The 27,384-nt window shown below is 50.9% G+C and overlaps 1 protein-coding gene across 6 annotated transcripts; it reads right to left on the bottom strand.

The window, feature by feature from the left end:
• Nucleotides 1-685: 685 nt before the first annotated feature.
• On the bottom strand, nucleotides 686-27,384 carry BPIFB1 (BPI fold containing family B member 1). 6 transcript variants are annotated; one of them, XM_082746009.1, is made up of 17 exons: nucleotides 20,342-20,375; nucleotides 19,926-20,040; nucleotides 18,832-18,988; nucleotides 17,588-17,729; nucleotides 16,849-16,956; nucleotides 15,979-16,128; nucleotides 14,867-14,948; nucleotides 10,598-10,661; nucleotides 8,729-8,814; nucleotides 7,535-7,714; nucleotides 6,644-6,697; nucleotides 5,999-6,157; nucleotides 5,490-5,557; nucleotides 4,915-4,960; nucleotides 4,023-4,086; nucleotides 3,045-3,121; nucleotides 686-863 (listed from the first exon to the last, which is right to left on the bottom strand). In XM_082746009.1, the coding sequence occupies exons 3-17, from the start codon at nucleotides 18,944-18,946 to the stop codon at nucleotides 831-833; spliced, it is 1,428 nt and encodes a 475-aa protein (XP_082602135.1). In that variant the 5' UTR covers nucleotides 18,947-18,988; nucleotides 19,926-20,040; nucleotides 20,342-20,375; the 3' UTR covers nucleotides 686-830. The 6 variants fall into 6 exon arrangements, with proteins under 6 accessions (XP_082602135.1, XP_082602132.1, XP_082602131.1 ...); XM_082746006.1 differs by lacking the exons at nucleotides 19,926-20,040; nucleotides 20,342-20,375 and adding an exon at nucleotides 27,004-27,384; XM_082746005.1 differs by lacking the exons at nucleotides 19,926-20,040; nucleotides 20,342-20,375 and adding an exon at nucleotides 21,266-21,375.

Genomic DNA, 27,384 nt, shown 5'->3' with positions numbered 1-27,384 from the left:
CTTTGTTTGTCCTGAACCTGCTGGCATCAGGGAGGCCAGGTGGCAATGGCCATCAAACACTGCCCAAGTGGGAAGGGCCTTTAGTGATAAGACCCGCCACCCTGAAGGCCAGGTGTCAACAGGGACAATGACATACCCAGAGATGACATTGTCTGGATACCTCCCATGTGCCAGGAACCCTGCTCCCTCACTTCATCCTCATCCCCCCGACCTACTCCAATATGAAGACTATGACTGTCCCCATTTTATAGAGAAGGAAATGGACACCCACAGAGGGGAAGCCACATCCCGGGGTCAAACTACCCCTGAGGGGTCAAGCCAGAACTCAAAGCCTAGTTCATTTGCCTCCAGAGTCACCCTGTTCTGAGAACCCTCAAGACAGCACACCATCTAGATCAACAAAACATATCCCCCACCAAAGAGGTTGTCCCACCTTAGATGCTGTTGAGGCTGACACAGAAGGTAGGAGGGCACAGTTGGCTTTCTTATTCCTGGAGCCAGGGAGGCAACCATGACCCTGGACATTATCCATATATAGTCCCTGTATGGCCCAGACATAGCTTGGGCATGGCCCAGATTGGCTCAGAGGTGCCTAACCATGACCCAGATGTGGCTTGGATGTCTAGTTCCCGAGCCTGCTAGAGGCAAAATGACTCCAGAGGGAGGACAAAGATATACTCCAGACTTTGGGAGTTACAAACAGGCATTTATTTATTGCAGAAGAGAGAGAGAGTCTACAGAGCTGGCTTCCGTACTCCTTCTGGGACCCAGCCTACCCTGGATGGCCACCATCCAAGTCTTCATAGGAGAGAGGAGAGCGGTCCGGGGGTCTAAGAGGAGGCTGGAGTGATCACAAGGGAATCCTGGAGTTGGAGGAAAAAAGTCAATTCAGTGTTTATGCTGGTGGTCCTTCACAGGGTGGCCATTGGCACTGGGGATCATGACCTTGAACGTACACAGAATTCCCTGAAAGGTCAGAGGAGTAGAATCTGTGTGTGAACAGTGACACGGTGCAGGAAACTGGGGTACAGACAAAGTATTTGCATGCAGAAGCTGGGACTGTGTAGGACTGTTGTCCCCAAGCGCAGGTGATCCCCAAAACTCTCTAAGAAGTCTCATAAAATGCAGATTTTGATCTGCATTCAGCTGTATTCACTGGGTCCCAGCCACTAACTTTTTGATAACAACACTCTGCCTTTTTTTTTTTTTCTTTTAAACCTAAGTGTGATGCAAGGAACTTAACCTATTAGATTTCCCCCAATATTTTATTATTATAATTTTTAAACAGAGAGCAGAGTGGAAAGAATTTTCCTGGGACCACTTGTCTACTAAGCACCTAGATTCTACCATTAACTCTTTCTAAACTGTACTTGATTTATCCCATATCTGTCCGTTTATTCTTTCCTTCAGCTAGCTTTTAAAACATATATTACAAAGCTATAAAAAGGAAATCAATGGGCTGCTCGCTCAAAATAAATGAATAGAGCAAAACAGGAAACTTGGAAACGGATCCAAAGAATGATATGCTACCTTTCCAACCCAAAGTGCAAATGATGGATTATGCAATGCAAGCTGACTGGAAAAAAAAAAAAAAAAAAAGGAAAGTAGCCAAATGCCCCTTCATAAGAGATATGTGAATGAAACCAAGCTCTAGCCATTCAGTTGTATGGAAACTTGCTCATCCAACATGAGTCAAGTATAATATGTATTTTAGATAAACTCCTTATATTATAACTGGGCCATTGTAATGTAGTGCATTCAAGTATGACTGATGTATTCGCACATCTGCTGGGTTTTATGGAGGCGGAAGCTGGGCTCAGGACAGAGGACCTGCCTGAGGTCATGGCTAGAGAGAGGCAGAGCTGGGATTGTACTGGTCCTCCAGTTCCTGAATCTTGACTTCCAGCCTCTCTCTGTGCTGGCCACAGCCCTGTTCTCACTATCCTCCATTACAGCCAGCTGAAGGGTAGACACAGATTTTGAGGGTGGGCCACTGATAGTAAGTCATACATCAACTTGCCTTTGAAACTAGTTAACAAAGCCTCCTAACCTCGACTTTGTGGCAGGGGGAGGCATTTTCCACACTTCCTTTCCTCTCTGAATTTCTCCAGAACAAAAAAGCTCAGGAAGTCAGTGATACCAATTCACAGCTTTGGGCAAATCAGGACTAAAACGAGTTAAAGTTTTGGCCCAAAGCGCCTTCCAGCCCTTGGGTTGGACACTTTGGCCGTGGCAGCGTAGGTATCTGTCCTTGTGGGTTTTCTTAATTCTAAATAATTCTGCTTTCAATGTCTCCCCCACCTACAGCAGACTAGAAACTCCCAGAAGGTAACGGTTTTGTTCAGTATTGTGGTCGGTGCCTGGTACACAGTAGCTGCTTAGGAAATGCCTGCCGGCTGGCTGACAGACCAGACCCACTTTGCTGTCATCGGCTCCTGCAGAAGCTGGGGCCCAAAGCAGGTGTTATAAGGGCTGTTGCGGAGTGCAAATCCCAACTTTGCCACCTACTGTGTGTGTGTCTTTGGAAATGGATTTGCCATTTTGGAGTCTCAGTTTCCCTATCTGTAAAATGGGGATTACAGCAGGATCCGCCCCATCGATGGGTGTGAAGACTAAACAAGATGCTGTTCAGTGGCATGAAACAATGATGGGCTACTGGATATTATTAATGCTAATATTTGGGGGCTGGGAGTGATGCTGCTATGGCCCTCCTCCCTAGCAGCTGTCAAGGAGGGTCGATGCTCAGCGAGCCTCTCTTGAGTGCTTACAGTGGCGCAAACCTTACTGCATGAAGGAACCAGTGCATGGATGAGTAACAGGTAGAGTGGAGAGAGGGCTGGAGGGGAATGCTCCCCAGGCTAGGACACTCGCACTCTTATGCTTACAGAAGAGGAAGTGAGGCCCGGAGAAAAGAAGGGGCTGGTCCAGGGCCCCCCCATGAGTGACCGGCTGGGTCAGCACTGGAGTACAGGCCCTGCCTCCCAGCCCAGGACTCCCCCCGAAACTGTGCCTTTCCTGGGGGCAGGACATTTAATCCCACTCACCTTGGTAAGAAAGGTTGAAGCTTCCTCGAATCCCCAGGCCTTCATTATCGATATCGGGATCCCAGATCTTAATTTGCCTGAAATAATAAATGTGGTCAGAGGCCACTGGACTTCGGATAGGACTGAGCAGCCACGGGGAGGGGACTCAGGGCCTGGCACACTGTCCCTCCTGCCTCTGCTCAGCTGCCCTCTGGCCCTAGCACCCAGCCAGCCTCATCTCCCTGCCCTGTGCTTCCAGCGCCAGCTGCTGGCGGCTTCCAAGGGCTCCTTTCACATGCTTTGTCACACTTCTGTTAAAGAACCATCAGGGGCTTCCGTCATTCAACAGAGGTGTCGATACATTGAAGTTTCCTACTCTAATAAAAGAAAGGAATGAAAAAATGTAGTTGGCAGAAGTTAATAATTCTCCCCACCCCCACAACCCGGGGCTTAGTTAGAGGAATTCGACCATTTCTCTCAGCTTCCTCCATCAACAACAAGGCAAACACCAGCAGCGGTTAAGAGATGTCGAGACCCACCTGGGCCAGGCTCCTCCTTCAGCCCCTTATAAATATCCTCTCCATTATGTGCTGGAGGAAGGTGCTTTTATTTTCCCATTTTACAGATTGAGAAACTGAGTTAGGATGACAAGGTAACTTATTCAAGGCCAGGTAGCCAGCAAGAAGGGGAATCGGCACTTGAACCCAGGGCTCCCTGAGGCATCTTGAGTGTGCTCTGGCTGTTTACACCCCTGTCTCTCTCCAGGCATCAGCCCTTTTGAGGCGGGGGCATTGCCTCCTGGTACTCATAAAAGAACTGGACTGGGAAGTTGGGGATGGAAGAGGTCATTTTGAGTTGGGCAACCAAGAAGGCTTCCTGGAGGAGGCAGAATTTGAAGCAGGCTCTGAGGATGGATGGAAAGTGAGATGCAGGCAGGAGGAATGAAGCACCTACCCGCAAAACCCTGAGGGTTGGGGGATGGATAGCAAAGAGACGCACCGTTCTCGTTTGGCAGCAGGACAGAGACGAGGATCTCAGTGGTGCTGTTTCTCAGAAGTTCAGGCTGTGAAAGAGAGGGGCATTTTTACCCTGGCTGAGGATCCCAAGTCCCCCAAGCCCCGCCCCATGGCCAGGGCAGCCAGGGGAGATGCTGGAATCCAGGCTCCTGCCAGTCAGAGGGTTCCTGGGACCAGCCAGGCTGGGGGCAGAACCAATCCAGCTGGGCCCTGCGTCCTAGTGTGTGGGTGTGTTGGTGGGGGGTCGGGAGCATGAGAGGGATACACCCCCTACCCTCAGGGGCTCCACTTCTGTGTTCTAGCTGAATTTGCCGTGAGGGAATTTTACCCTGTTTGACTTCTCCAGTGAAGTCAAAGTTCTGATTTTCATGTGGGGACCTCTCCACTTAAAAGTTAGCCAAAAAATAAAATAAAATAAAAATAAAAATTAAAAAAAACATGTGGACCAAAAAACAAAACAAAGACAGAAGACAGGATGTAGCCAGTCTGAGATCTCTGATCTGCTTTGAGTCAGCTGGGGCAATGGAGGAGCAGAGGGAAGGGGCTGTCCAGGGTTACTGAGATGAGTCTGTGTGAGCAAAACGAGATCGCAAGAAGGCATTTGTTTTCTAATTAGGGATCACAATGTTACAGCAGAAAAGTGATTGTGTATCTGTGTATCTGTGAGCCTGTGTTCTCAGCTGTGTCCGGCATATAGTAGGTGCTCAGCAAACACCAGAGCAAGGAGGTTGGACTTTGTGGCTGTTAATGTGGAGGCTGGCCAGCCCACCAGGGGTGACCTTGTTCCAAGCAATTCTTGGTCAGTGTCTCTCTTTTTTTAAATGAACCGTCCTGGGTTGTCCCCCATGCCCCAGGGACAATCTATTAATACTCACGTTGAACAGTCCAATGCCTGAATTCATCAGGTGGATCCGATCAGAGCTGCAACAGAAGATGACCTTGAGAATGGCCTCTCATTCATTCACTCATTCAACAAATATTTATGGAGCACCTACTATGTAGGGCTTTATTTTTTGCCAATGGGGTCCAGTTGGCAACCCCTGAACTCCCTTTTGGGTAGCAGGAGGGCTGTGGGATGTGGGGAGAAGGTGGGTAGAGGAACAAAAGGCAGCTGGAGCACTGTGCTTCCAGGCTGGGCTCATGGGGTCAGCATTGGGGCTTGATGCTCATTGCCAGTGTCTTGGGGTCATCCAGGATGGGCAGAGGGGATCGTGGTGGGCATGCTGTTCCCATGGCCAGGGTCAGCCTGTCCTATGGCTGCTGCAAAGCCACTCTTCTTTCCTTGCCTGTCTTTGATATTTGGTCCCCCAAACGGGACAGTCCAGGCTAGGCCACATTTCTGCACATTCCAGAATACCTTTACTCCATGCTCATACCCCAGAGGTTCAAAACACTGCGTGTTTAAAGCAACCCCGTGGTCACAGGCTGGGAGAATGATTTACACGTTTACCTGATTTCATTAAAGTTGAGCATAAGTCGGTCCCCTTTGGTATAAAACTGGGCTTCTGAGCTGGCTTCCTGCAGGGAGAGAAGCCCGTTCCTTTCAGGGGTTGTGTCAAGCGGAAGGGGACAAAGGCTTTTCCTGCTGATGTTGCCAACGTGATAGGATATTATCAGCATGGGGAACTTCCACGAGGGGATAATCTCTCTGAGGATGACCACAGTACATAGGAAAACAAAGTTGCCAGATGGGAAGAGCGTAAAGGCGTAAAGGCGAGCGCCTGGATGTAGCTGATTTGAAGCCAGACCGTCTGCACTTCTCAGGTATATGAGCTCATACAATTCCTTCTGCGCATGTGAGTTAAGTGACTGCCCAAAGAGCTTAACTAATAAAGTCACAGGACCAGAACTGGGTGACAAGAGTGGTGGAAACGGTTAGCAAAGCGAGAGGGGTGACCAGGAACAGCGCACAGGAGGGTCTCCCAGGTTGCTGCTCATGCTACAGGCAGTTGAACTCACGATGCCCAGCGTGAAGAAGGGGCGGTGGGCTTCATTGGTGGCGAAGACTTCCAGCACGATCAGCTGGGCCACCTTGGCACTGCCCTCCTCCAGAAGGAGCTCTGGGGTCTCCTGAGTTAGGATCTTCACCAACTGTGTGGGCCCCAGCTGATTCGCCGCCTGGAAGGATATCAGATCTGCATGAGGCCTCCCAAGGGTCTGACCATGGCCCACAGGCCCATGTAGCCCCTGTGGCCTGGCCCCGTCCCCCTTCCTGGCCTCCCTCCTTCCTCTCCTGGTCCAGCCACCGTCCTTCTCTCCGATCCTGGAGTGGATTATTGCTGGCCCCATCTCACGGCCTTTGGTTTTCATCTCCCTCCGTCTAGAATACCCTTCTCTTCAGGGAATCTCTCTCTCATTTCCTGGGTTATATTAGATGCTCCAGTAATGCCCCCATAACCCCTAGAGTCTATCCTTGGTCACCACACTTGTAACAGAAATATCATCTTGTGTACACGATCCAGGTCACACTGCCCTGCTAGACTGAAATCTTGATGAGGACAGCTGGATGGACGCGGAGCAGTCCCACCTGTACTTTACTCCCCAGAGGTCAGTGGACAGACCACAGCAAGCACCCATCAGCCTGTAGATGGCAAGTGGACCAACCTGTTCACTGATCACCTGGATGGTGGACTTCAACCGGCGGGCCAGCTCAGGAAGCTGAGGATGAGGGGAAGGCAGAGCAGGTCAGCTGGAGGGGAGAGGGGAGACACACCTCCGGCAGCCCCACTGCCTGGATCCCCAGGACCCAGGGTGGTGATACCATGAATGTCACTGGTGGAAACCAGCCCCTGTGTCAACAGTTGCGGGGTATGGGGTCCTCACTTGCCTGGACTTCTATTGTGGGTTGTTGGTGGTAGTGGGTCTTGGGCAGCTCCCTGCTCCTAAGGACATGGAGACGTCACCCAATTCTTATTATAGTCATGAATGTGGTTGCTGGTGACCATTCTCTTTTCTCATCATACCAACTTTGGGCCAACCCCTTCCCCTCTGGGCCTCAGTTTCCCCACTGGTTACTGTGGAGGAGGTGGCATACTCCAGCTGACTGATGGTGGTTGTCTGCTGTGCTGGGTTGATAAGGATTCCGAGACCATGTTGGCATCCAGGCATAATAAGAAGGATCCTGATCGATTAGTGATGTCTGCCATGGGTCCCACAGTGGAGAGTGGGGGCATGACTGCTATCCTTGGACTACTCACTATCTAAGATGCCCTTTGGCTCAATGAGATCATTATTTAGTAGAAGAAGCAGGTGTATCAGGTTCCAGAGGGCAGAACTAGGCCTGGTGCTGGATGTTACAAGGGAACTTGCCGCTTTAGAGCTCTATGTCAGAGGCAGAGTCTGTTAGATGAGGGAGTGAGTTCTCTATTACTGGAGGGATTTAAGCTGAGCCTGACAGGGGATTACTGCTCAGAGGCTTAGGGCCATCCTTGATCCCCCTTGATTCAGGACATTCCCATGATGCAGCAGAGGGAGTCCTCTCATGCCGAGACTGACCACATAGTCCAACAGGACTACGAGTTCCTCTGGAGGGAGTAAGGCAGCTATGGCAGCGTTCACCACATCCTGCCTCACGGTGAGGCTGAAGGGGGTGCTGTCCAGGTAGGGCACCGTTAGGGAAACTGCAGACTTGTTGAACTGCTTGGTCACATCTCCATTGGAGTCCAACAACTTGGCCTAAGAAGACACAAAGCAGACAGTTGGATAGGAACTTGATCTACAAAAGCTTACCCAGGAACGACCTAAAAGAAAATGACACCATTCAGCCTGTTTCCCTTTGTGCCTTTGCTGACAGGAAGCTTAGCTTGGAATTCAGTGCCCTTCCTGAGGTGGTAAGTGATCTCACGTGGCCGGCAACATCGACCCCACCAGAATCCCTCAGTTAATCTCTGATATTTTAAAACCTAGAGGTCTTCTTTGGCACTTAGGTTTTGACTTCTCAGATACCTCATGAGCCCCTTGGATGAAGGAAAAATTCAAAACTGCAACAAAATTGGTGAAAATGTTTGATTGCTGCGGTTTCCCAAAGGATCTGTAGAAACTGTCCTGGGCCTCTCACTGTCCAGGTTCGCCTGGTCCCTCAGGGACCCCAGCCCCAGTGTGAGTGTGCAGCCCCACATTTCAGAGAGCACCGGCAGTTCCTGGCTTCTCCTGCCTGCCAGGCCCTGTGCAGCCTTACTTCATCTTCCTCTTGGTGACCAGTACAGTCTCCATTTTACAGATGAGGAAACTGAGGCTCAGGGAAGTGACAGAACTTGCCCAAAGTCACACAGCCAGGGGGTTGTGAAGCTGGGAGAGACACTCAGGTCTGTGTGATCTCCAGGGCTACGTCTTGATCCTGGGCTCTTGTTTCAAGGTCATCAGATATTTAGGGTTTGGCAGGGGCTCGCCTGAGAGGAAGGCCAAGAGCCCCCATGCATACGCTGGGCTCTGACTGGGGAAACCAGAGGCAGAGGCCAGATCACTGGGGCCGATGCTCTGAGTGTCGCCCTTGGATTCCATCTCCTGGTTTCCTCCATCAGGACGGATTACATGGGACAGGTTTGGCCCCCTGAGTTCCTAAATCAGCCTGTGTGTCCTAACTGTGAATGGTGTTTTCTCCCCTGAAACACACCCGTGGTATCTGGTCCTTGGCAGTTAAAGAAGGGCAGTGATGTTTCCACTTTACTTTCGAGGTCCCGTGACACTCACCCCCAGCTCGAGCTGGATGACATTACCCTTGATGGCAGGAGACAGAAAGTCGAACTGCAGGCGGTCAGAGCCGAGGGAAACAGGCGCTGCTCGGGAGACAAGAGGAAAGTTCTGTGAGGGAGGAGGGCAGTTTTGGATGGGGCGCTTGGGGGCTGCTTTTGGCTGGAGCTGCATTATTGCCTAGGGGTTGGTAGGGAGGAGAAGGAATGACGATGTTGACAATGAGAACAATGATGAGAATGACATTTACTACGCATCCATCAAGTGCCACGTTCTGTGCTAAACCTTTATACTTACACTTTATACTCAGTCTTCGCAATAACTTTAGGAGGTGGGTCCTATTATTACCCCCATTTTACAGGCTCAGAAAAGCAAAATGACTTGCTCAAGGTCATATTGTGAACGGATTTGAACCCAGTCGGTCTGATGCCAAGGTCCTGGTTTGGAACAGGACTGAACTATTGTTTATAACTTTCTGTCTCCTCCAGGGGATAGGATTTGCACAGCTCACCAAGCCCGAGTCTCTGGTGCCCGCCCATCTGTGCACTGGATAGTTTGTGTTCGCCTGAGGAGTCCCTGCCTGGCCGCCAGGTGGCAGTGGTGTCTCACCTGCCCCGGCTGGCAGGCGGAGCATGGGGAGGGCTGCCGGGCTGCCGGGGCGGGCAGCAGGGGGGGAGGGCGGCAGGGGGGGCGGGGGGGGGGCGGCGCGGGTTGAGGATCAGGGACAGTCAGGGAGTGGATCCTTGGACCACCTGTTCACCTGGGGAGATCTGCCCTGCCCCTGAGGAGCAGAGGAGCCAGACAGACTTCTGTTCCATCCCTAGTAGCCTTGGCTACTCAATCCTACCTTTGAACCTCAATTTTCTCATCTTATAATGGGGGTAGATACAATAGTAATCGCCTCATAGGTTGAACAGGACTAGCTCCTATTTAAGTTGGCTCACATCTAAATTACACCAGACTTGGAACTTGCAGAAGTGGGGTCAAGCCTTCTCCTATCACTCATTTCCTCTGTGAACCTGGACAAATGACTTGATCTTTCTGAGCCTCAGTTTTCTTATCTGTGAAGTGGGGTGATGATGGCTACTTCCTGGAGTTATCTGGAACCCAGCCCAGTAGGAGCTCTTTGGGTGCTCACTGCATACTAATTCCTTTCTCTTCTTCCCCTCCGCCCTGGTCCACTCTTTGAGTGAGCTTCTTCAGATCCGGAAACAGTGGATGGTAGCATTTCCTTCTTCCTGCTAATTCCCATTCTGAGACCTCTGAGCACCGTATAATTGTGAGGTCGAGCAGAAGCCTGAGTCCTCCCATCCCTGCTATTCTCAGGGAGGGAGAAACGGTCTCCTTCCTGACCACATGTCTTGCCTCTTCCCTTGTTTTCTCTTCTCTAATAGCTCGCAGCAACTGCTTTCTCATCACACATTCGTTCAGCTTCCGTTCGCAAGTACTTTTCTGGGTGGGCAGAGTGCCTGGTATGTGCTGGGAGCCTTCCTGTAAACTTTTTAATCCTCACTAACGATCTTGTGATGTAGGGATGTAGAAACCCCATTTTACAGAGGAGGAAACCAAGGATAAGGAAGGAGGTGGAGTGGCCTTCCCAAAGTGACAGAAAATCAAGGCAGAGCTGGGATTTGAACTGGGAAATCTGACTCACAGAGACACTTGCACATAGTAGGTACTTGTGAAATCACAGGTGTGGTGAATTCCCGTCTGCTCATCTTTGGGAGGGATTCACAGATGCTCATTGCACTTGCTGCTGGGCCAAGTTGCTGCTCAGGCTTGACCTTTGAGGCCTCTCCTGGGCAGAGCCAGGGTGTGGAGGCTGGCTCAGCAGTGAAGGAAAGAGGTGGGAGGGAGCCGAGCACCTACCTCTCACCAGCTGCAGGAGGTCCGCTTGCATGTCCTCAAAGGCTGCCTTGATCACGGGGCACAGCTGCAACAGCACAAATGCAGAAGCTCCATGATCGAGGGGCCAGAAAACGGCCCCACAGCGACCCATGCCTGGTCCACCCAGGGTGAGCCCATGTACCCGTGGCCAGCCAGGTTTCTGTCCGTGGGATTGAGGACTTGGTGTTGTGTCTCTCCACTAGCCATCCCTGCCTTTCAGAGTCCCCCTGGGCCCTGGTGTTGCCTGGGTTCTTATGCACTGGTTTGTTCCTTACCCTATGCCCAGGGTGCACCCTTCTGGCCAGCTGCCCTCCCCATCGGACTCCTTGTCCTGTTCACAAAAGCCCATGTTTCCCATAAGAGGAAAATGGAGAATGTATTTCTTCATTCACCTACTTGGCCAGCTAGTCATTACTGAGCTCCTTCTGCACGTCAGACGCTAGAACGGGGGGACCTCTAGAACAGACTCCTGAACAACCTCTGTGCCTCTTGTGGGTTTCTAGCTCCAACACCTCCTTTTGTCTACTGAGCTCTTCTTCCACTAAAACTGCTAGCAGTTCTCAGCTGGGGGCTGACTCTTTTGCCTCGGAGATATCTGGAAGTTTCTGGAGTCACAACTGGAGGGGGAGGTGTTATGCATCTGGTGGTTAGAGTCCAGGGATGCCAGTAGACATCCCACAGTGTGCAGGACAGCTCCCATAGCAAGGAATTCTATGACCCGAATGTCAGTAATGTGAAAGGTAAGAAACCCTGTCATCATGGAATCCTGGCCCCTCCCCCTGTTTGCTTAAGGGGGAGATTAAACCTTTTTTTTTTTAAAGATTTTATTTATTTGTCAGAGAGAGCAAGCGAGAGCGAGCACAGGCAGACAGAGTGGAAGGCAGAGTCAGACGGAGAAGCAGGCTCCCTGTGGAGCAAGGAGCCCGATATGGGACTCGATCCCAGGACGCTGGGATCATGACCTGAGCCGAAGGCAGCTGCTTAACCAACTGAGCCACCCAGGCGTCCCTAAACCTTTGACTCCACTGTGGGACACTCAAGTCTTGTTCTCCGGCTCCTCGGTGGCACAGTCGGTTAAGCATCCAACTCTTGTCATGATCTCAGGGTTGTGAGATCGAGCCCCATGTCGTGCTAAGCACTCAGGGTGGGTTCTGACTAGGATTCTCTCTCCCTCCCCCTCGCGCCCTCCTGCTCATTCTCTCTCTCTCTCTCAAATAGATGAACAAATCTTAAGAAACAAACAAACCCAGAGTCTTGTTCTCTGCTCTAGGCAGCCCATTTTCCAGGGCAGTGCTGTGAGAATTTTTGATGCACAGTTAACTTTTTCTATGAAAAACCCATTCCCTGTTTCTAGCTGCTCTGCCAACGCAGAACCCAGGGAGGATGGAGGACTTGGGCTCAGAGACCCCCAGCATTCACTGCCAAGGGCCAGCGTGTCCCTCATGGGAACGTGCTGCTGGCAACCTTGACACCATCTCTCACAGTTACCTTTCCTTCACTTCCACCAGGGGCTCTCAACCCCGACTACACATTAGAACCCTCCAGGAAACCAGTTAGAACTCTCTGGGATACTACGGCCCTGCCTAGCCCCATTACATAGGAAATTCCATCAGGATTATTAAAAAGCTTTCCCAGGTGGTTCTGATGTGCAGCTAGGGTTGGGACACAGATATTTCCACTGAAGAGGGCTTTGGCATTTTCTAGGTGGGTTCCTGGCAGATTTAAACATAGTATGCCTTTTCCCTCCATTTCATGTAAAATACTCATGTGACCATTGTGTCAAATCCACTAACTCATGGTGGGAAACCATGGTGATTAATGGAATGCCACTTTTCTCATATCATTCATTATACTCATATACTTTCATTCTTAAAAACAGATATTATCCAAACAGCATTTTTATGCTCTATTTTCTAGTGGAAAATACATTTTTTAGCTAGTAAAGTATGATGCCAATTAAAATATGATTTTGCTGGAAGCTTGGAAAAAATTTCCAGCTGTGCCTACTTAAAGAAACTCCCACCTTTAGGAGCACCTGGGTGGCGCAGCTTGTTAAGGGATTGACTCTTGGTTTCGACTCAAGTTGTGATCTCGGGGTTGGGAGATCAAATCCTGCATCAGGCTCTGTGTCCAGTGTGGAATCTCCTTGAATTTCTCTCTCTCCCTGTCCCTCTGCCCCTCCCGACTGTGCTCTCACTTTCTCCCTATCTCTCACTAAAATAAATAAAGAGAAAAAAACCTCCCACCTTTAAATAGAAAAAGATTTCTGTAAAAATATTTCACGTCAGAAAAGACAAATCTTACAGAATTCTTCACTTTCAGGTTCCTTTTAGCAGTCTCTCTGGAATTGTTCAGTAAAGTATTAAATATGTTGCAGCTATTACAATAATTATGAATATTATACAATGGCATAGAACATAGGTATAACTTAAGGAGTAAAAATATGAATGCCTAGGGCGGCTGGGAGGCTCAGTGGGTTAGGCTTCTGACTTCAGCTCAGGTCATGGTCCTGGGGTTCTGGGATCGAGCCCCACATTGGGCTTGGCAGGGAGCCTGCTTCCCCCTCTGCCTGCCTCTCTGCCTACTTGTGATCTATCTCTTTCAAATAAATAAATAAATATTTCTTTTTTTTTTTTTTTTTTTTAAAGATTTTATTTATTTATTTGACAGAGAGAAATTACAAGTACACTGAGAGGCAGGCAGAGAGAGAGAGAGAAGGAAGCAGGCTCCCTGCTGAGCAGAGAGCCTGATGTGGGAATCGATCCCAGGACTTTGAGATCATGACCTGAGCCGAAGGCAGCGGCTCAACCCACTGAGCCACCCAGGCGCCCCAATAAATAAATATTTCTTAAAAAAAAAAAAAAAGAATGCTTGTGTGTCGAGATGGATGGCATATATCTACAAAGAGAAAATGACTGCCAAGTTAAGGTGGAAGGGTTATGGGCACTTTCCCCCAAAGTCATGTGAGTTATTATATCATCTTTTCAATTAAAAAATGTTTTATTATAAAAAAATTAGTGGGACGCCTGGGTGGCTCAGTTGGTTAAGCAGCTGCCTTCGGCTCAGGTCATGATCCCAGCGTCCTGGGATCGAGTCCCACATTGGGCTCCTTGCTCGGCAGGGAGCCTGCTTCTCCCTCTGCCTCTGCCTGCCATTCCGTCTGCCTGTGCTCACTCTCTCTCCCTCTCTCTCTCTGATGAATAAATAAAATCTTTAAAAAAAAATTAGTTATCTGACAAGGTGTTTCAAACCCCAGGAGGGCCACTGTGGTGAACCTATCTTGGAATTTACAGTGGAAATCAATGGTCAAAGTTACAGTTTAAGTTCACCTGTGACATATAAGGGACATAGAAAATGAACTTGCATTTATTGACTCAGAAAAATAAATCCAACAGACCTGGGGGGTGATAGACATTTGAAGACCACAGGCTGACGAGCCAGCTCGTACCACTTTGTGAGGGCCAAGTGTTAAATTTTCAGGAATTTCTGGGCTATGGGCTAAACTCAGACATTATTAAAAATTAAATTATACAGGGGCGCCTGGGTGGCTCAGTGGGTTAAAGCCTCTGCCTTCGGCTCTGGTCATGATTCCAGGGTCCTGGGATCGAGCCCCGCATCGGGCTCTCTGCTAGCGGGGAGCCTGCTTCCTCCTCTCTCTCTGCCTGCCTCCCTGCCTGCTTGTGATCTCTGTCAAATAAATAAATAAATAAATAATCTTTTAAAAAATTAAATTATACAAATTTAGAACTAAATAAGTTATACTAAATGCAAAGCTAATGAGAACTCAAAACTCATTATTTCCTAATTATTTTGTTGTATTTTACTATTCTCTATTGCTCTTGAGGTTATTTACATCATTCGCATTTATGTGGTGAAAATACCATACAATGATGTGCTTCTGTGTGTTTCTTATCAACTCTGCTCAGTGACATCCCACAGGTAGCTTGAAATTGTCCTTGGAGCACGTGTTTACACCAAAGAAATCAGCAAGTGCTACAAATTAGGGTTCCTTCCACTCACCCTCCCCAGAGTCACTTATTAATAATTTATTAGCACATCATTGTTCAAGGTCTCTTGGGTGACTTTTGGCAGTTCTATTACCTTTACCTCAATGATCCACTGAAAGAATGGTCAGACCCACAAGTTTCCCACTCAAGGAGACACAGGTCCCTGAGCACCAGCTTGCAGTTCCACCCCAGCCCCACAGGGGGAGCAATCTTTGCAGGCCAGAGAGGCTCTGAGTCCACTCACCTGAGTTTTTACCAGTTCCGGCAGGGCTGGCACCAGGAGGCCCATGACAGTGTTGGCTAAGGGGTTGACCAGGAAGGAGAGCCTTCCGGAGAGAAGAAGGGGAGAGAGATTAGGACATGTCAGAGAGGATGCTGTTTTGTTTTGTTTTAATTAACATATAATGTATTATTTGCCCCAGGGGTCCCAGGGGTACAGGTCTGTGAATCATCAGTTTTACACAATTCACAGCACTCACCATAGCCCATACCCTCCCCAATGTCCATAACCCAGCCACGCTCTCCCTTACTACCGCCCCCCCCAGCAACCCTCAGTTTGTTTCCTGGGATTAAGAGTCTCTTATGGTTTGTTTCCCTCTCTGGTCCCATCTTGTTTCATTTTTTCCCTCCCTACCCCCCCACAACCCCCCACCCTGCATCTCAAATTCCTCATATCAGAGAGCTTGAGATGATGCTATTTTACAGAAGGGAAGACAGAAAGCCCAGGGGAGGAAGGCACTTGCTCAAGGTCACACAGCCTGTTCCAGACCCCCAGCCAGGTATAGGTGGCTGAGATCTCAGCCAGGCTGAGAATTGTCAAGGAGTAGAAGCTGGGGGTTGTCTTTAGAAATGTGTGCTGGAGACTGGGATGATGGCATTGGCATGTCTCCCCATTCTCCTGATAAGGAGAAGTGGAGGGAAGGACCATGCCCAGTGTGCTGAGTGCTTACAGCTGTAGCCTGATCTCATTGTCTCACTGGGGCCTCGAAGCTGAGTCATAGGGATGCACTGGTCAGCAGCACATGGATAGTAAATGAAGGTGATGGATTTGCTTGACTCCAAAGCATATCTTTACCCATGACTCCACTCAGGCCCGTCCAAGGTGGGTTGAGGGACTCCTTTCCACCTTGAAATGTTTGCCCCACCTCCAGGCAGAATGCCTGAAATCCCACCAACCTTGTTTCTGCACTTGATGTCATGAACTTTCTTTGTTATCAGAGTTCCTGAAAGGAGCCTCAGCTCAGGAGTCAGGAGAGATCAGTCCCTTTCTTTCTCTGGGTCTCAGTGTTCTCCCTCACCCCCTGGCTTCCCTCCCAGGTGGGGGGTGGGATCCCAGCAGAAGGTGGCCACACTCACTTCTGCAGCAGGCTGACCCGTAGGCTTCCCGGACTGTTGGAGCAGTCATTGATGACCAGGTGGGCATCGCCGCTCTCACTGGTGTTCATGTGGATGATGGCTTGTGCCTCCGTTTCCATGTGTATCTCCACGATGGTCTTGATCAGGGGTCTGAGAGTGGAGGTGCCCGCACTGTCTTAGTCCCAGGGCGGAGCAAGCCTGCTGTCTAGCTCAGTCTTCTGGTTCTCTAACCTCCCAGCTCAAGATCCTCTGATGGTTTCTCCTCATCTCCCCCAGGTTTCACCCCACCAGCTTCAGGTTTGGGATTCCTGTCCTGGTTTAAATTCTCTGCCCATGTCAACAGTTCCCAAACTTAACACCCAACTTTTTACCCAGATGTCTTACAGGTGCCTCAAATTTAATACGTACAAAATGGAACTCTGGGGGCATCTGGGGGGGGGTGCTCCATTAGTTAAGTGTCTGACTCTTGATTTTGGCTCAGGTCATGGTCTTAGAATTGGTTTCAAGTTTGGGCATGGAGCCTGCTTAAGATGTTCTTTCTCCCTCTGCTTCACCACCCCTCTCTTGCACCAACTGCAGGCTGGTGCCCCCCAGGGGCCCTCCCTGGGTCCTAGAGGACCCTCTCTCTCTCTAAAACACACACACACACACACACACACACACACACACACACACACACGCCCCTCTCTATTCTCTTTGCCATTCTTTGGACAAAGCAAGCATCTCAGGGCAAAGGACTCTTGCCTCAGGACCTTTGCACTTGCTCTTCCTTGTGCCTGGGACTCTTTTCCCAGATACCTGCATGGAGGAAAGGGGCAATGAATGAATGAACCTGTTGGGCATACCATATCTGACTGAGGGGACACTCACGTGTTGAGTCCAGCCACCATGTCCAGGGGGATCTTGACTGTCAGCCCCTGACCCTCATCTGAGGGTTCTACATGCAGCTGCAGGATGTTGGCTGAGGTGACTTTCAGCCTGGATGGGACATGGGACAGATGAGATTCATGCCTCATGCTCAGCTGAATATCATCTGAAAACTGGCCCCCTAACTCTTTCCTGTCTCCTCCGGTGCCCAGTCAGGGGTGTCCAGCCAGCAGCTGGACCTAAGCCCCATCCACTGACTCTTACCCAGCATGTTCTGGCCCCCAACACTCCCTTCCACCACTGCTAAAGATGCTTCCATGGATCCCTGCCACTTAAGAGATGAATCCCAGAGCTTTGGGCTTACTCGGAAGACCCTCTGTGACCAGCCCTACTGACCTCTCTGTTCTATACCATGGGATGAGAGCGTCAGCCATTCTGAGTGACTGTCACACACCCTGTGCCTTTGCCAGGCTGGTCCCACTCCCTGGGATGCCATTTACTTCTTGTCTCCTGGTGAGCATGGAGTCACTGGCTCACCTGCCACTTCCACCGAGAAGTGTCACTTTGGCCCTTCACTGTCCTACCCCAGGCCACCTTCCTAGTGGGGGTCACCCCACTAGGGTGCCTGTGTCTCTCTCTTATGGTTCTTGTTAACTCGACTGGCCAAGAGATACGCCAAGTGTGTCCTGGGCGGGAGGTGGGGGGAAGGATCTAGCGCCCAGCATGGTCCTGTTCCACTTACCAGATGATGTGCTTGAGTATAGAGTTCACCACATTGCCCAGAACAGGGATGCCCCCGGCTGGCTTCTCCCGTATGGCGCTGAGCAGGGGCAGCTGCTGGAGGATGGCGATGGCATCGTGGTCGTTCAGCTCCTGTGTCAGCCCTGGAGGCAGATCCCAGAGGTCAGGGTCCAGCAGGACGGGTGCGACGGATGGCTTGGCAGTGGCTTTAGGCCGGGAGGGGGCATCACCCAGGGCTGCCTGGACCCAGACATAAGGCCAGGGAACGGATGGCTCCATCCCTACACTCTACTGTGAGATGTGGCTTTGAGGATGATGGTCTAGATAGGTCATTTGCACCTAAGGACTAAGGTGGGAGCGTAGGTGGGGCCATTCACCCCTCTGAGCATTGCCAGCCTCTGCGGGAGCGTTGGCCCAGATAGGAGCCTAGGGGTCTGCCTGCCTCCCACCAGCCAGCAGCAAACTCTCCGGAGCCAGAAGTCAGGGAACCCCCAAGGCTTTGGGGGTTGTTTGGCTGCCAAAACATACTTGCTAACAACTCTCTGGCACCCCATCCCATGGGCCTGCTGTCCACAGAGCCTCAGGTGCTGAGCTGAGAGAGGAGAGGCCGGGAGTCCCGGGTTCTGGTCCCTGCTGGACTTTTCCCCTGGCATCCAAAGCCTATTTGGCTTGTGTGAAGAGCAGGTGACTCTGGAAGTGGCTCCGGAAGCAGCCCTCAGCCCACAACAGATGGGAATTGGTGTATAAATACCCCAGCTCCCTCAACCCTCTGGCAGGGTGACAGCTGCGGGGGGGGGAGGGGCGGGGTGTGTCTCCCACTGTGCCCCAGAGTCCCTGTGTGTTGCTCCTTTTGTCTGCTCCGTGATAATGGAGGTGGGACTTGTAAATATCTCTCCTTTGTCAGGGGACAAAATGTTAAGCCCTGTCAGCAGAGGCTCTGGAGGGACACAAAGAAGGATGGAGCCCCGTGGAATCATGGAATTGAAGGGAGGATCTTAGAATCATGGACTCTTGAGATCACAGACACTCCCAGCCTTTACACCTCATCCACTTGAGTCTCACCCTAGAGCCAGGATCCCAGTTGTGCCTTGCACACTCCCAATGATGGGGAACTCCCTCCCTCCTTTGGAGGGCTGTTCCACCTGCCCTCTTGCCTTATGGTGGTAAGGCCTGGATGACCAAGACTTGCTTTTTTTGGGGGGGGGGTTGGGCGAAAAAGGGAGAGGAAGGCACCCCAAGACTTACTTTCTCTGATGATTTCTCGGCCGAGGCTAAGAACTGCAGGGGGGTTGAGGGTGGCCCCAGCCAACGTAGCTGTCAGCAAACCACAGAGGAGGGTGACAGTGAATGGGCCAGCCATCTTTGTGGGGATCGGTGAGCAGCAGGTGACAGGGGATGGAACCTGGGGTGAGCACAGGTGAAAGAACCTGTTAGCTGGGCAGAGAGGTCAAGGGTAGGCCCACCATACCTGGTGACTTGGGGTACAAAGTACAGAAGATGCTGTTTAGTAAAGTGGTTAAGAATGTCAGCTCTGGAGCCCGACCATTGAGTCTGCTGCTAGGTGCTAGTTGTATGGCCTTGGACCATCAGCTCAGCCTCTCTAGGCCTCAGTTTTCTCATCTGGCAAATAGACATAATGAAGCAGTGCCCTGCTTCATAGAGTCAGGCACTTAAAACTCTCCATAGTCCAACCTCAGCCAATTTCACCTCCTGCATATTTCTCTCTTGCTCTATAAAGTTCCAATCATTCCAAACTGCTTGAACATACCCCATTCTGTCCTGTTTTCTGCACCTTTGTCCTAACTCTTCCTGCTTCCTGTGGCGCTTTTCCCCTTCCTTATCTGTCTGCTGGACTCTTATTCATCCTTTAGAACTATGCCCACACTTCTGTTCTGCCAAGGTTTCCCTCTCCTGCAACCAGAGACCCCAGACTGCCTTGGAGAAATGTTGCCTTTGGGGCTGCCGTCTGCCCAGGAGAGGATGTTTAGAGGCAGGCGGAAATGGGTATTCAGGTAGGATGCCAAAGGACAGAAAATCTGTTTGCCTGATCCTAAGGGGCCTGAGAAGGGAATAGGTGGCTTCTTGGAGCTCAGGAGAGGAAGCCAGAGGGAGGGAGAGGCCTGCATACCTTCCTGGGAGAGGACCTTGGGGGATTCTGGCCCCTTGGCTGTACTCTGTCCCCGCCACAGGGCAGAGCATCAACTCCTGTAAGCAGATCCCGAGCTCTCCAGCTTACATCCTGGCTCAGCCCCTGAGCTCCAGGGAAAATTCTGCCTCCTATAGACTGTTCTGCTGAGAGGGAGGGAAGATCCTGAGATCTGAGCCCTCACTTGGCTCACCTTGTGGGTTTCTTGTTGCCAAAGACAAACATGGCATCTGGATGACACGTATCTCTCAGCAGGACTGACACAAGCTCTCCGAGACACTTGCTATCATGATTCAATCTTTGTCTTCCTGACAAAGATTGGGCTGTGAGCTCCAGGGGAGACTGTGGGGTCTAGCTGCTCCCCATTGTGTCCCAGGCACCTGCCATTGTGCCTGGCATGCGGTGGGTTGTTTAATAAATACACAGTTGCTGAATGAATGGATGGCCTCTGGGAGCCCTGGGAGAATGAGGAATCTGAGCCTGCACTGAGCAGTTCTGGGCCATGAGGGCTGAGGGTGGAAGAGAAGTATCACAGGCCTCAGGGCCAGACAGATCCTAGCTGGAGGCCTACCTCTACCACTTGCTGTGTGATCTGGGCAAATGACTTACTCTCTCTGAGCCTCAGTTTTCTCATCTGTAACTGTAAAATAAGGGATAATTATAGTAGTTAAATCACAGGGCTGTTGGGAGGATTAAATGAGCCAGGAGAGTTCAATGAGTGTTAGCTGTTATTAGGAACGTGACCCCCTTGCGGTCAAAGCCAGAAGGCTTTGCTCTTCTGCGCCCTGCTCTTCTGCCCAGGAAGCCCCTCACCCCCACTCCATCATCTTTTTCTTTCAAGCACCTTGATCCTATTTGCCCTTCATTATCTTTTTATACCACTCTGTCCTCTTATCAGAGGTGCTCAGGGAGCCAACACTGTGGTAGCATCCCTCCTGTGGAAAAGTGTCTCCCCACCAGACCCAAGCACCATACATATAATCACCACATCATATCTAACCTCCTGGCCTTTGCTTATGCTGTCCCCTTTACAAGGGGATGCCTTTCTCTTTTCCTTTGTCCAGTCAGCTTCTGCTTGGCTTCTCAACTGACATGCCACCTCTTCCAGGGAGCCTTCCCTGACTGCACTTTGCCACAGTGTCCCTGGTCTTCCCTTGAGCACAGCATGTACCACACTGGCCCATACTGGGAATAACTTGAGGCCAGGTTAGTCTGATACTCCTCCTTGTTCCTAGCATTACCCTAGCATGGGCTGGGCAAAGATTAATTGGTTTGTGCCCGGTGAGTTTATGTCACTGGGCTCAGGTCAGGGAAAGACTCAGCCAGTCCAATTCCTTCATTCTTTTGTCTTCTGGGTGAGGGGGCTGAATGCCTCTTTCCCTCTGGCCCTGACCTCGGAGGGTCCTAGTGGACTTAAGGACCTTACCTCAGGGCCAAGCCTCAGTCCTGCTCTTGACCTGACTGCAACAGGTGTCTCCAGCTTAGAACCTTCCTGGTGCCCTAGGGTTTCAGGCCCTTTCCTACCACTTTTACCTGGACACGCCGGAGTCCTCAGTCTGTTCCTCTCCTCACCTGGACAGTGGGTCTGGACGTCTAGCCTTATATCCTGCGCTCCCCACTCTGGGAAGTTACCCTTTGCCTTTGGGCTGAGACCTCAGCTGGGCTGAGGTCTCCAAGGTAAATATTTGTGGCTTCTGGTGAACCACATCCCTGCCTGGAGGCAGCTTCCTGGGGTTTGGAGAAAGGAGGGTCTGGGCCCGCTGGAGGGGTGGGCGGGGCGCGGGGCACAAGGTGGAGGAGCCAGACCAGGCACATTGTGGCCTGTGGAAGGGGCTCCCTGCCTTCTGGACAGCTGCTCCCAGGCGGGTGCTGATGGGCATGGTAGCTGCGACAATGTATTAAGCACCTACAACGTGGCAGTTGCCGCCCCAGGCTTCATGTTGGCCATGTCAGTGGAGCCTCATCCCAACTTTACCATGGAGGAACCCGCCCCGCAGGATCAGCAAATGGCAGAACCAGGATTCAAACCAGAACTCAGACTTCAAAGCCTATCTGGGGCTGTCTACAGCCTGACAGATGCTCAAGGTCCTGGGGATGGTCTGGGTCCAAGCCCTAGCTCCACCATTTCCATGCTGTGTGACTTGGGGCCCATTCCCTACCTTTCCAAGCCTCAGCTTTTCATCCTTGAAATGGGAATAGGAGAAGCACTGACCTACCAGTGGGTTAAGAGGAACACAATAGGCGTGCTTAGAGCATGGGTCCCGGCACAGAAGACATGCTCAATAAATGGGAGTGGTTTTACTGTTGTTATTACTGCTTGTAATAGCGTGGGCGTTTGTAGAGAGGTAATAGCCATAGTTGAGCCCAGGTAGTTGACCTGGGGGAAGGAAGTAATAGCTTTGCCCATCACTTATTCCTGAATGCATCCAAGGATACACATCTCCATTAATTAATTTCCTCCAGACAATAGTTTTGAATCCCATTTGGGTCCCTTTGCTGTGTGACCCTGGGCAAAGTAACTTCAACTCTCTGGGCCTCAGTGTCCTTATCTGTAAAATGGGAATAATCATAGCTGCTCCCTCACAGGCTGCTGAGAACATGAACTGGGGTGCGTGCTCACACAGCACTTAGCAAGTGCTTTTAGTCGCTCGTTCTGCAATAATCAGTACCCACCTAGCTTTGCCTCTGCCTTCAGGAATCTCAGTGAGTATTCTTGGAATGAATGCATAATGAGGCATGACTGTGAACCAAGGGAACAAATGAACAGCCCCCCCAAACCCCAATAACCTCCTTCCTGGTGCAAGCCTTGCCTGGTTTAACCTGTGCAAGTCACTCAGAGGCAGGTGTCACCAGCCCCAGGTCCCCAAGGGCATGTTAGGTGACTGACTTGCTCCAGCTCCTGCAGCCAGGGCTGCCGGAGTGGGACTTGGGCCCAATCTTTCTAGTCCGGACTGCAAGCTCTTTACCACCTACTGTCCTTTCCCACAGTGACTCCAGGTCAATGTCGGGAGGGTGGGGGGCAAACACGGCCTTTAGACCTGGTCTGGGGAGTCATTCTCGCTGCTTTGCTCTAGTCTAGAAGCTGGGTTTGTGGTTTAGAGCTGAGAGGGCTATTGCTGAATCCTGTCTCCATGTGCAGTGGGACAGGAGAGGGACCGTGAGTGTCCTGAGGCCCTCTAGTGTGTGGCCTGGCCCTGGCCAGTCTTCCCTTCCTGGACTTGTCAAGAGGAAAAAGGCAAGAGTATTTGCCATCCTGCCATGTGTGCAAAACCCCTAAAGATGAGATGCTCCGGGAGGCAGGGAGGCTGCCTAGTGGGGATCTGGCCAGTCCCTTGGGCACGTCTCTGGAGAGGCACCTCTCCAGAAAAGTGAATGCACCCTCCTCGGCTCCCCGGGTGGTTATGCCTGTTGCCCATGGACAATGTCCCTCTGTGGGAGACCTGAGCCCGGTGCCAGGCCTGGGCCTGCATCAGCTCCTGCTTCCTGCCTCTTGGCCCTGATAGACTTGCTGGGGTCAACACGCACAACTGCTCTCTGTTGGTCCAGCACGCCTCGGAACCCAGGGCCAGCAGAGCCCTGTCCTCGGTGTCACTCAGTGTCCCTATCAGACTGCTGAGGAACTTTTTGTCCCACCCTCAGGTCTTTCCAGCACCCAGGGCCTTGCGTGGGCTGTGTCCCATTTCTGGAATGCCCTGTTCCCTCCCCTGAAGTGTCCATCTTGCTATGTCTCAGCAGCAGGAAGCGTCTGGAGTCTTCGGTTCGATCCTTGCTTTTGGGCTCATCAACTACGAGGTGGTGGGAAACTGCTGTCTCTCTGTGAGCCTCTGTTTCCTCAGGTATAATACAGGACTATTTTGTGGGTCACATGAGATAATGTGAAATAATAGGGACATTGGGGAATTCAGTAAATGGTAAATGCTACCATTATTATTGGAATATTAATATCACTGATCTTGAAGGCTGAATTCAGAAGGTAGGGTCTGGGTAAAGCTGGCTGACTCTGTCCTGATATCTTTGTGGTCTCCTGGGGGCCCCCAAAGCACCAACTATTTACTCTCTTGGGGGTCTGGCTCCTCTTCTCCCTTGAGATGTCCACTCTATCCACCCACCCATCCATGCATATGTCAATCCATCCATGCTTTCATTTATTCATTCAAGTCTCCTCTCTGGTCTCCCTCTTTCCACCCTGAGTCCTGCCTACCAAAATCCACTTTCCACCCAACAGTACAAGTTAACTTTAGAAACAAGACTCAGACTTTGTCACAGCTCTGCTTTTAAAAACCCTCCAAAGGCCTCTGTGGCTCTCGAATGAAAACGCAAGCTTTACAAGGTCCCGCATCATTGGCAGTTGCCCCTCTCTCAGCCCTCATCGCTCATCACTTTGCTCCTCTCCCCTCTCACTCCTACCTCAGGACCTTTGCACATGCTGAGCCTTCTCCCAGGAGACTGCTCTTCTCCCAGCCCAGCTCCTTCTCATTCACCGAGTCTAGCTTCAGTGTCCCTTCCTTGAAAGAGACACTGGCCACCTCCTGGAAAAAAGAGAGCTCTTCTTGCTCTTCTCTGTCACTGCCATGGATGGGTGTCCTCGTTAGCACTGAAATCTGAAAACGTAAGTGTTGTCTGAGGTACCACGGTTCCACAGATCATGCTATAGACCAAGAAGAGGAGCGAGACCACAGTGCAAGCAGGTAGCCGAGAACCGGTTGCACCACCTTTGGGACTGCTATGTGGAGGCTTCTGACCCAGATTGAGGTGACAAAGGATCATGGGCAAAGAAGAAAGGTCTGTGGAGATTTTTTTTAAGTAGGCTCCACACCCAGTGCAGAGCCCCATGTGGGGCTTGAACTCCTGACCCTGAGGTCAAAACCTGAGTTGAGATCAAGAGTGAGGTCGGACACCCAAGTGACTGAGCTACACAGGTGCCCCCATGAAGATCTTTCTTAAGAGATCTACAGCTGTCGTCCTTCCTCTCACTCGCCTGCTGATGGGAGCAGGGGGTGTCTGCCCCTACTGTGGGCCTGGCGGGAGGGCCCTTTCTAGGGACCATCTAGGGGCTTTAGGGGTACGTCCGCTGGAGTTGGGGCATACAATGGACTCTATTCTATCTCTTGTCTGAGAGGAAAAGACTGATGAGCTGAAGTCATAGCGGGCGGAGTGGCTTCTGAGGAAAATCATAGCTCTGGACAGGGTTAAAGCTTGTGTGTATGTTTTTCCAAGGACCCTGCCGGGCAGCGATCTGGTCTGGGGCTGGTTTAAGTCCTTTGCAACACCGTGTCCTGGACAGGTGAGGAAAGGGTTCCAGAGAGCCAGGGGCTGGGGGTGGTCAGCCATCAGAAGACCTCTGCCTTCGTCTGGGGTTGCAGCTTGAGAGGCCTGGCAGGAAGGTTTGAAGATCCCCCAGGAAGGTGCCCACAAAACCGCTGAACATTTGTTGGCTCCCCAGAGCTATCGAGCAATATTATCAGCCAAGGGAAATCTGCCCCCTTTTCCCCTCCTTTCTGCCTGTGCTCCATCCCTGGATGCAGCCAAAGAGAGAGGGAAAAGGGGTGTGTGTGTGTGAGAGAGAGAGAGAGAGAACGAGCGGGGACCTCTTCTCCTCTGTCTGTACTAAGCCAGTCCATGGAAGCCTTAGGGGTGGGGAGAGAGTGTGAAATCAAAAAGAGTTGAATCAAAGCCGGATACACAGACACATCAAAGTGTCAAAGTAGGAGAGACCACATCCATTCTATAGGTCACCAAACTGAGGCCCAGAGAAGAAAAAATAGGGACGTTATCACCCCCATTTTCCAGATGCACTGGGTTCTTGGAGAAGGGAAGTGATGTGCTCCAGATCCCACAGTCATAAAACGTGGAGTCAGGATTAGGACCCAGTTCTGATGGTGGAGCCTATGACCTGCCTCTTTGTCCCAACACACCCATCACCTGCAGCTGGGATAGGGGCACCCTTTTCTGAGGGGTCCATGGTCCTGTGGGTCTCTGAGGACATGGCCGGGTTGGACAGGTGAAAATCCAGAGGACTTCCACACTGTTACTTTCTTGGAAGACAAGAAGGAAGCCTCCTTGAAGAATTTACTTAGGAGGGCTCAGGTCCTCAATTTAAAATGGCTATTTGGGGGCGCCTGGGTGGCTCAGTGGGTTAAAGCCTCCGCCTTTGGCTCAAGTCATGGTCTCAGAGTCCTGGGATTGAGCCCCACATCCAGCTCTCTGCTCAGCAGGGAGCCTGCTTCCCTTCCTCTCTCTCTGCCTGTCTCTCTGCCTACTTGTGATCTCTGTCTGTCAAATAAATAAATAAATAAATTTAAAAAAACAAACAAACGGTTATTTGTTCGCCTCAAGATGCCACCGGCATGTCAGAAAGATTTCCCCTCTTATGCCAATTCTGTTGCTTGGGAATGGCCGTTGGCGTCCTCAAGGGTCTGGACTCAGCAGAAGAGTGTGACGGTTGAGTGACAGCGACAGACATAAACGGTACGGATGCTTGTACAGCTGCTGCCTCCCACCTGCCTTCTTGTCAAAGATTTTGCATTCCCTTGCAAAATGTCAAAGAGCTAACAGAGTGGGGAGAAGCCACCTAGACAACGCAGAGTTTGCTAATGCTTTCCAACAAATCAGTTCTTCTCTCTAGGCCACCGTCTCCCCTCCTGATAGTTAAGGATTTTGAGCTTCTTGATGCTGTGGACCAGGCTGGCTCTGACGACCTTTGCTTACAGTGGAGGGGGTTCAGTAAATAAGCAGTGAGGAATTGCCTGTCCCCGAGGGCATGTTTATTCTCAGGAAGGCTCAGGCCTACTGACCCAGGGCCCGTGTAGGCTCTGTCTAAGGGAACTGTCCAGTGGCGCGGGCTAAATGAACCATGAGGCTGCCCAGGACAGCATTCTGTGCAACAGCCTTGAGGTGGAACCAAGTTTCAATGTCTAGCGACAGGGGACTCATCAAATAAATTGTGGGCCAGCAGGCAGTTGTCACAAAACAATGTAGAGAAATGAATCAGAGGCTCTTAGCAAATGAAAAAAAGAGAAGTTTCTTCTATGTTTAAGAAAATAAAATTTAGGGGTGCCTGGGTGGCTCGGTCGTTAAACATCTTAGATCTCTGGGATCAAGCCCCGCATCAGGCTCCCTGCTTGGCGAGAAGCTTACTTCTTCCTTTCCACACTCCCTGCTTGTATTCCCTCTTTCGCTGTGTCTCTCTCTGTCAAATAAATAAATAAATAAGATCTTTAAAAAAATAAAAATTTTTTTCCGTCTAGAAAAAATACTGGAAGGAAACTCACCAGAAGCGGAACGATGCTTAGTTCTTGGAAGTGTCACCCTAGGTGACTTTTACCATCTTCTTTGTGTTTTCAGAATTTAAAAAGATTTTACACCGAATGGATTTTTTGATCAGCAAACAGTCCATGAAACGGATTGAAAATGAGTAAATAAAGGTTGGGTGGAGAACAAGGTTGTGGAAGAAGCTGGACTCCTTTCCCAGGGCCACCCACAGCCCTAGCCGTGCAGGCTTCCAGGGAAGCGGGCTGCAGACTGGCCGGCAAATGGGCAGAGAGGGCACCTTTGCAACAAAAGCCCAGTCATGCCATCCCGGAACCGCCACGGCAGCCTCCCGAGCATAATCCCTCTTTGTAGGGCAGGAATAGGTTAGAGTTAGTGCAAAC

The sequence above is a fragment of the Mustela nivalis genome, assembly GCF_964662115.1.
Source record: "Mustela nivalis genome assembly, chromosome: 8".
Lineage (NCBI taxonomy): Eukaryota > Metazoa > Chordata > Mammalia > Carnivora > Mustelidae > Mustela > Mustela nivalis.
Note: the sequence above shows the minus strand (reverse complement) of the source record. Positions and strands in the feature narration are given on the sequence as shown.

Coding starts and splice junctions, on each gene's coding strand:
- BPIFB1 (XM_082746006.1), bottom strand. CDS start 18,946: ATGGCTGGCCCATTCACTGTCACCCTCCTCTGTGGTTTGCTGACAGCT. Junction 16,129..16,848: donor ATGGTGGCTGGACTCAACAC/GTGAGTGTCCCC, acceptor CTCCACTCTCAG/ACCCCTGATCAAGACCATCG. Junction 6,698..7,534: donor TAGTCCTGTTGGACTATGTG/GTCAGTCTCGGC, acceptor CCTCATCCTCAG/CTTCCTGAGCTGGCCCGCCG.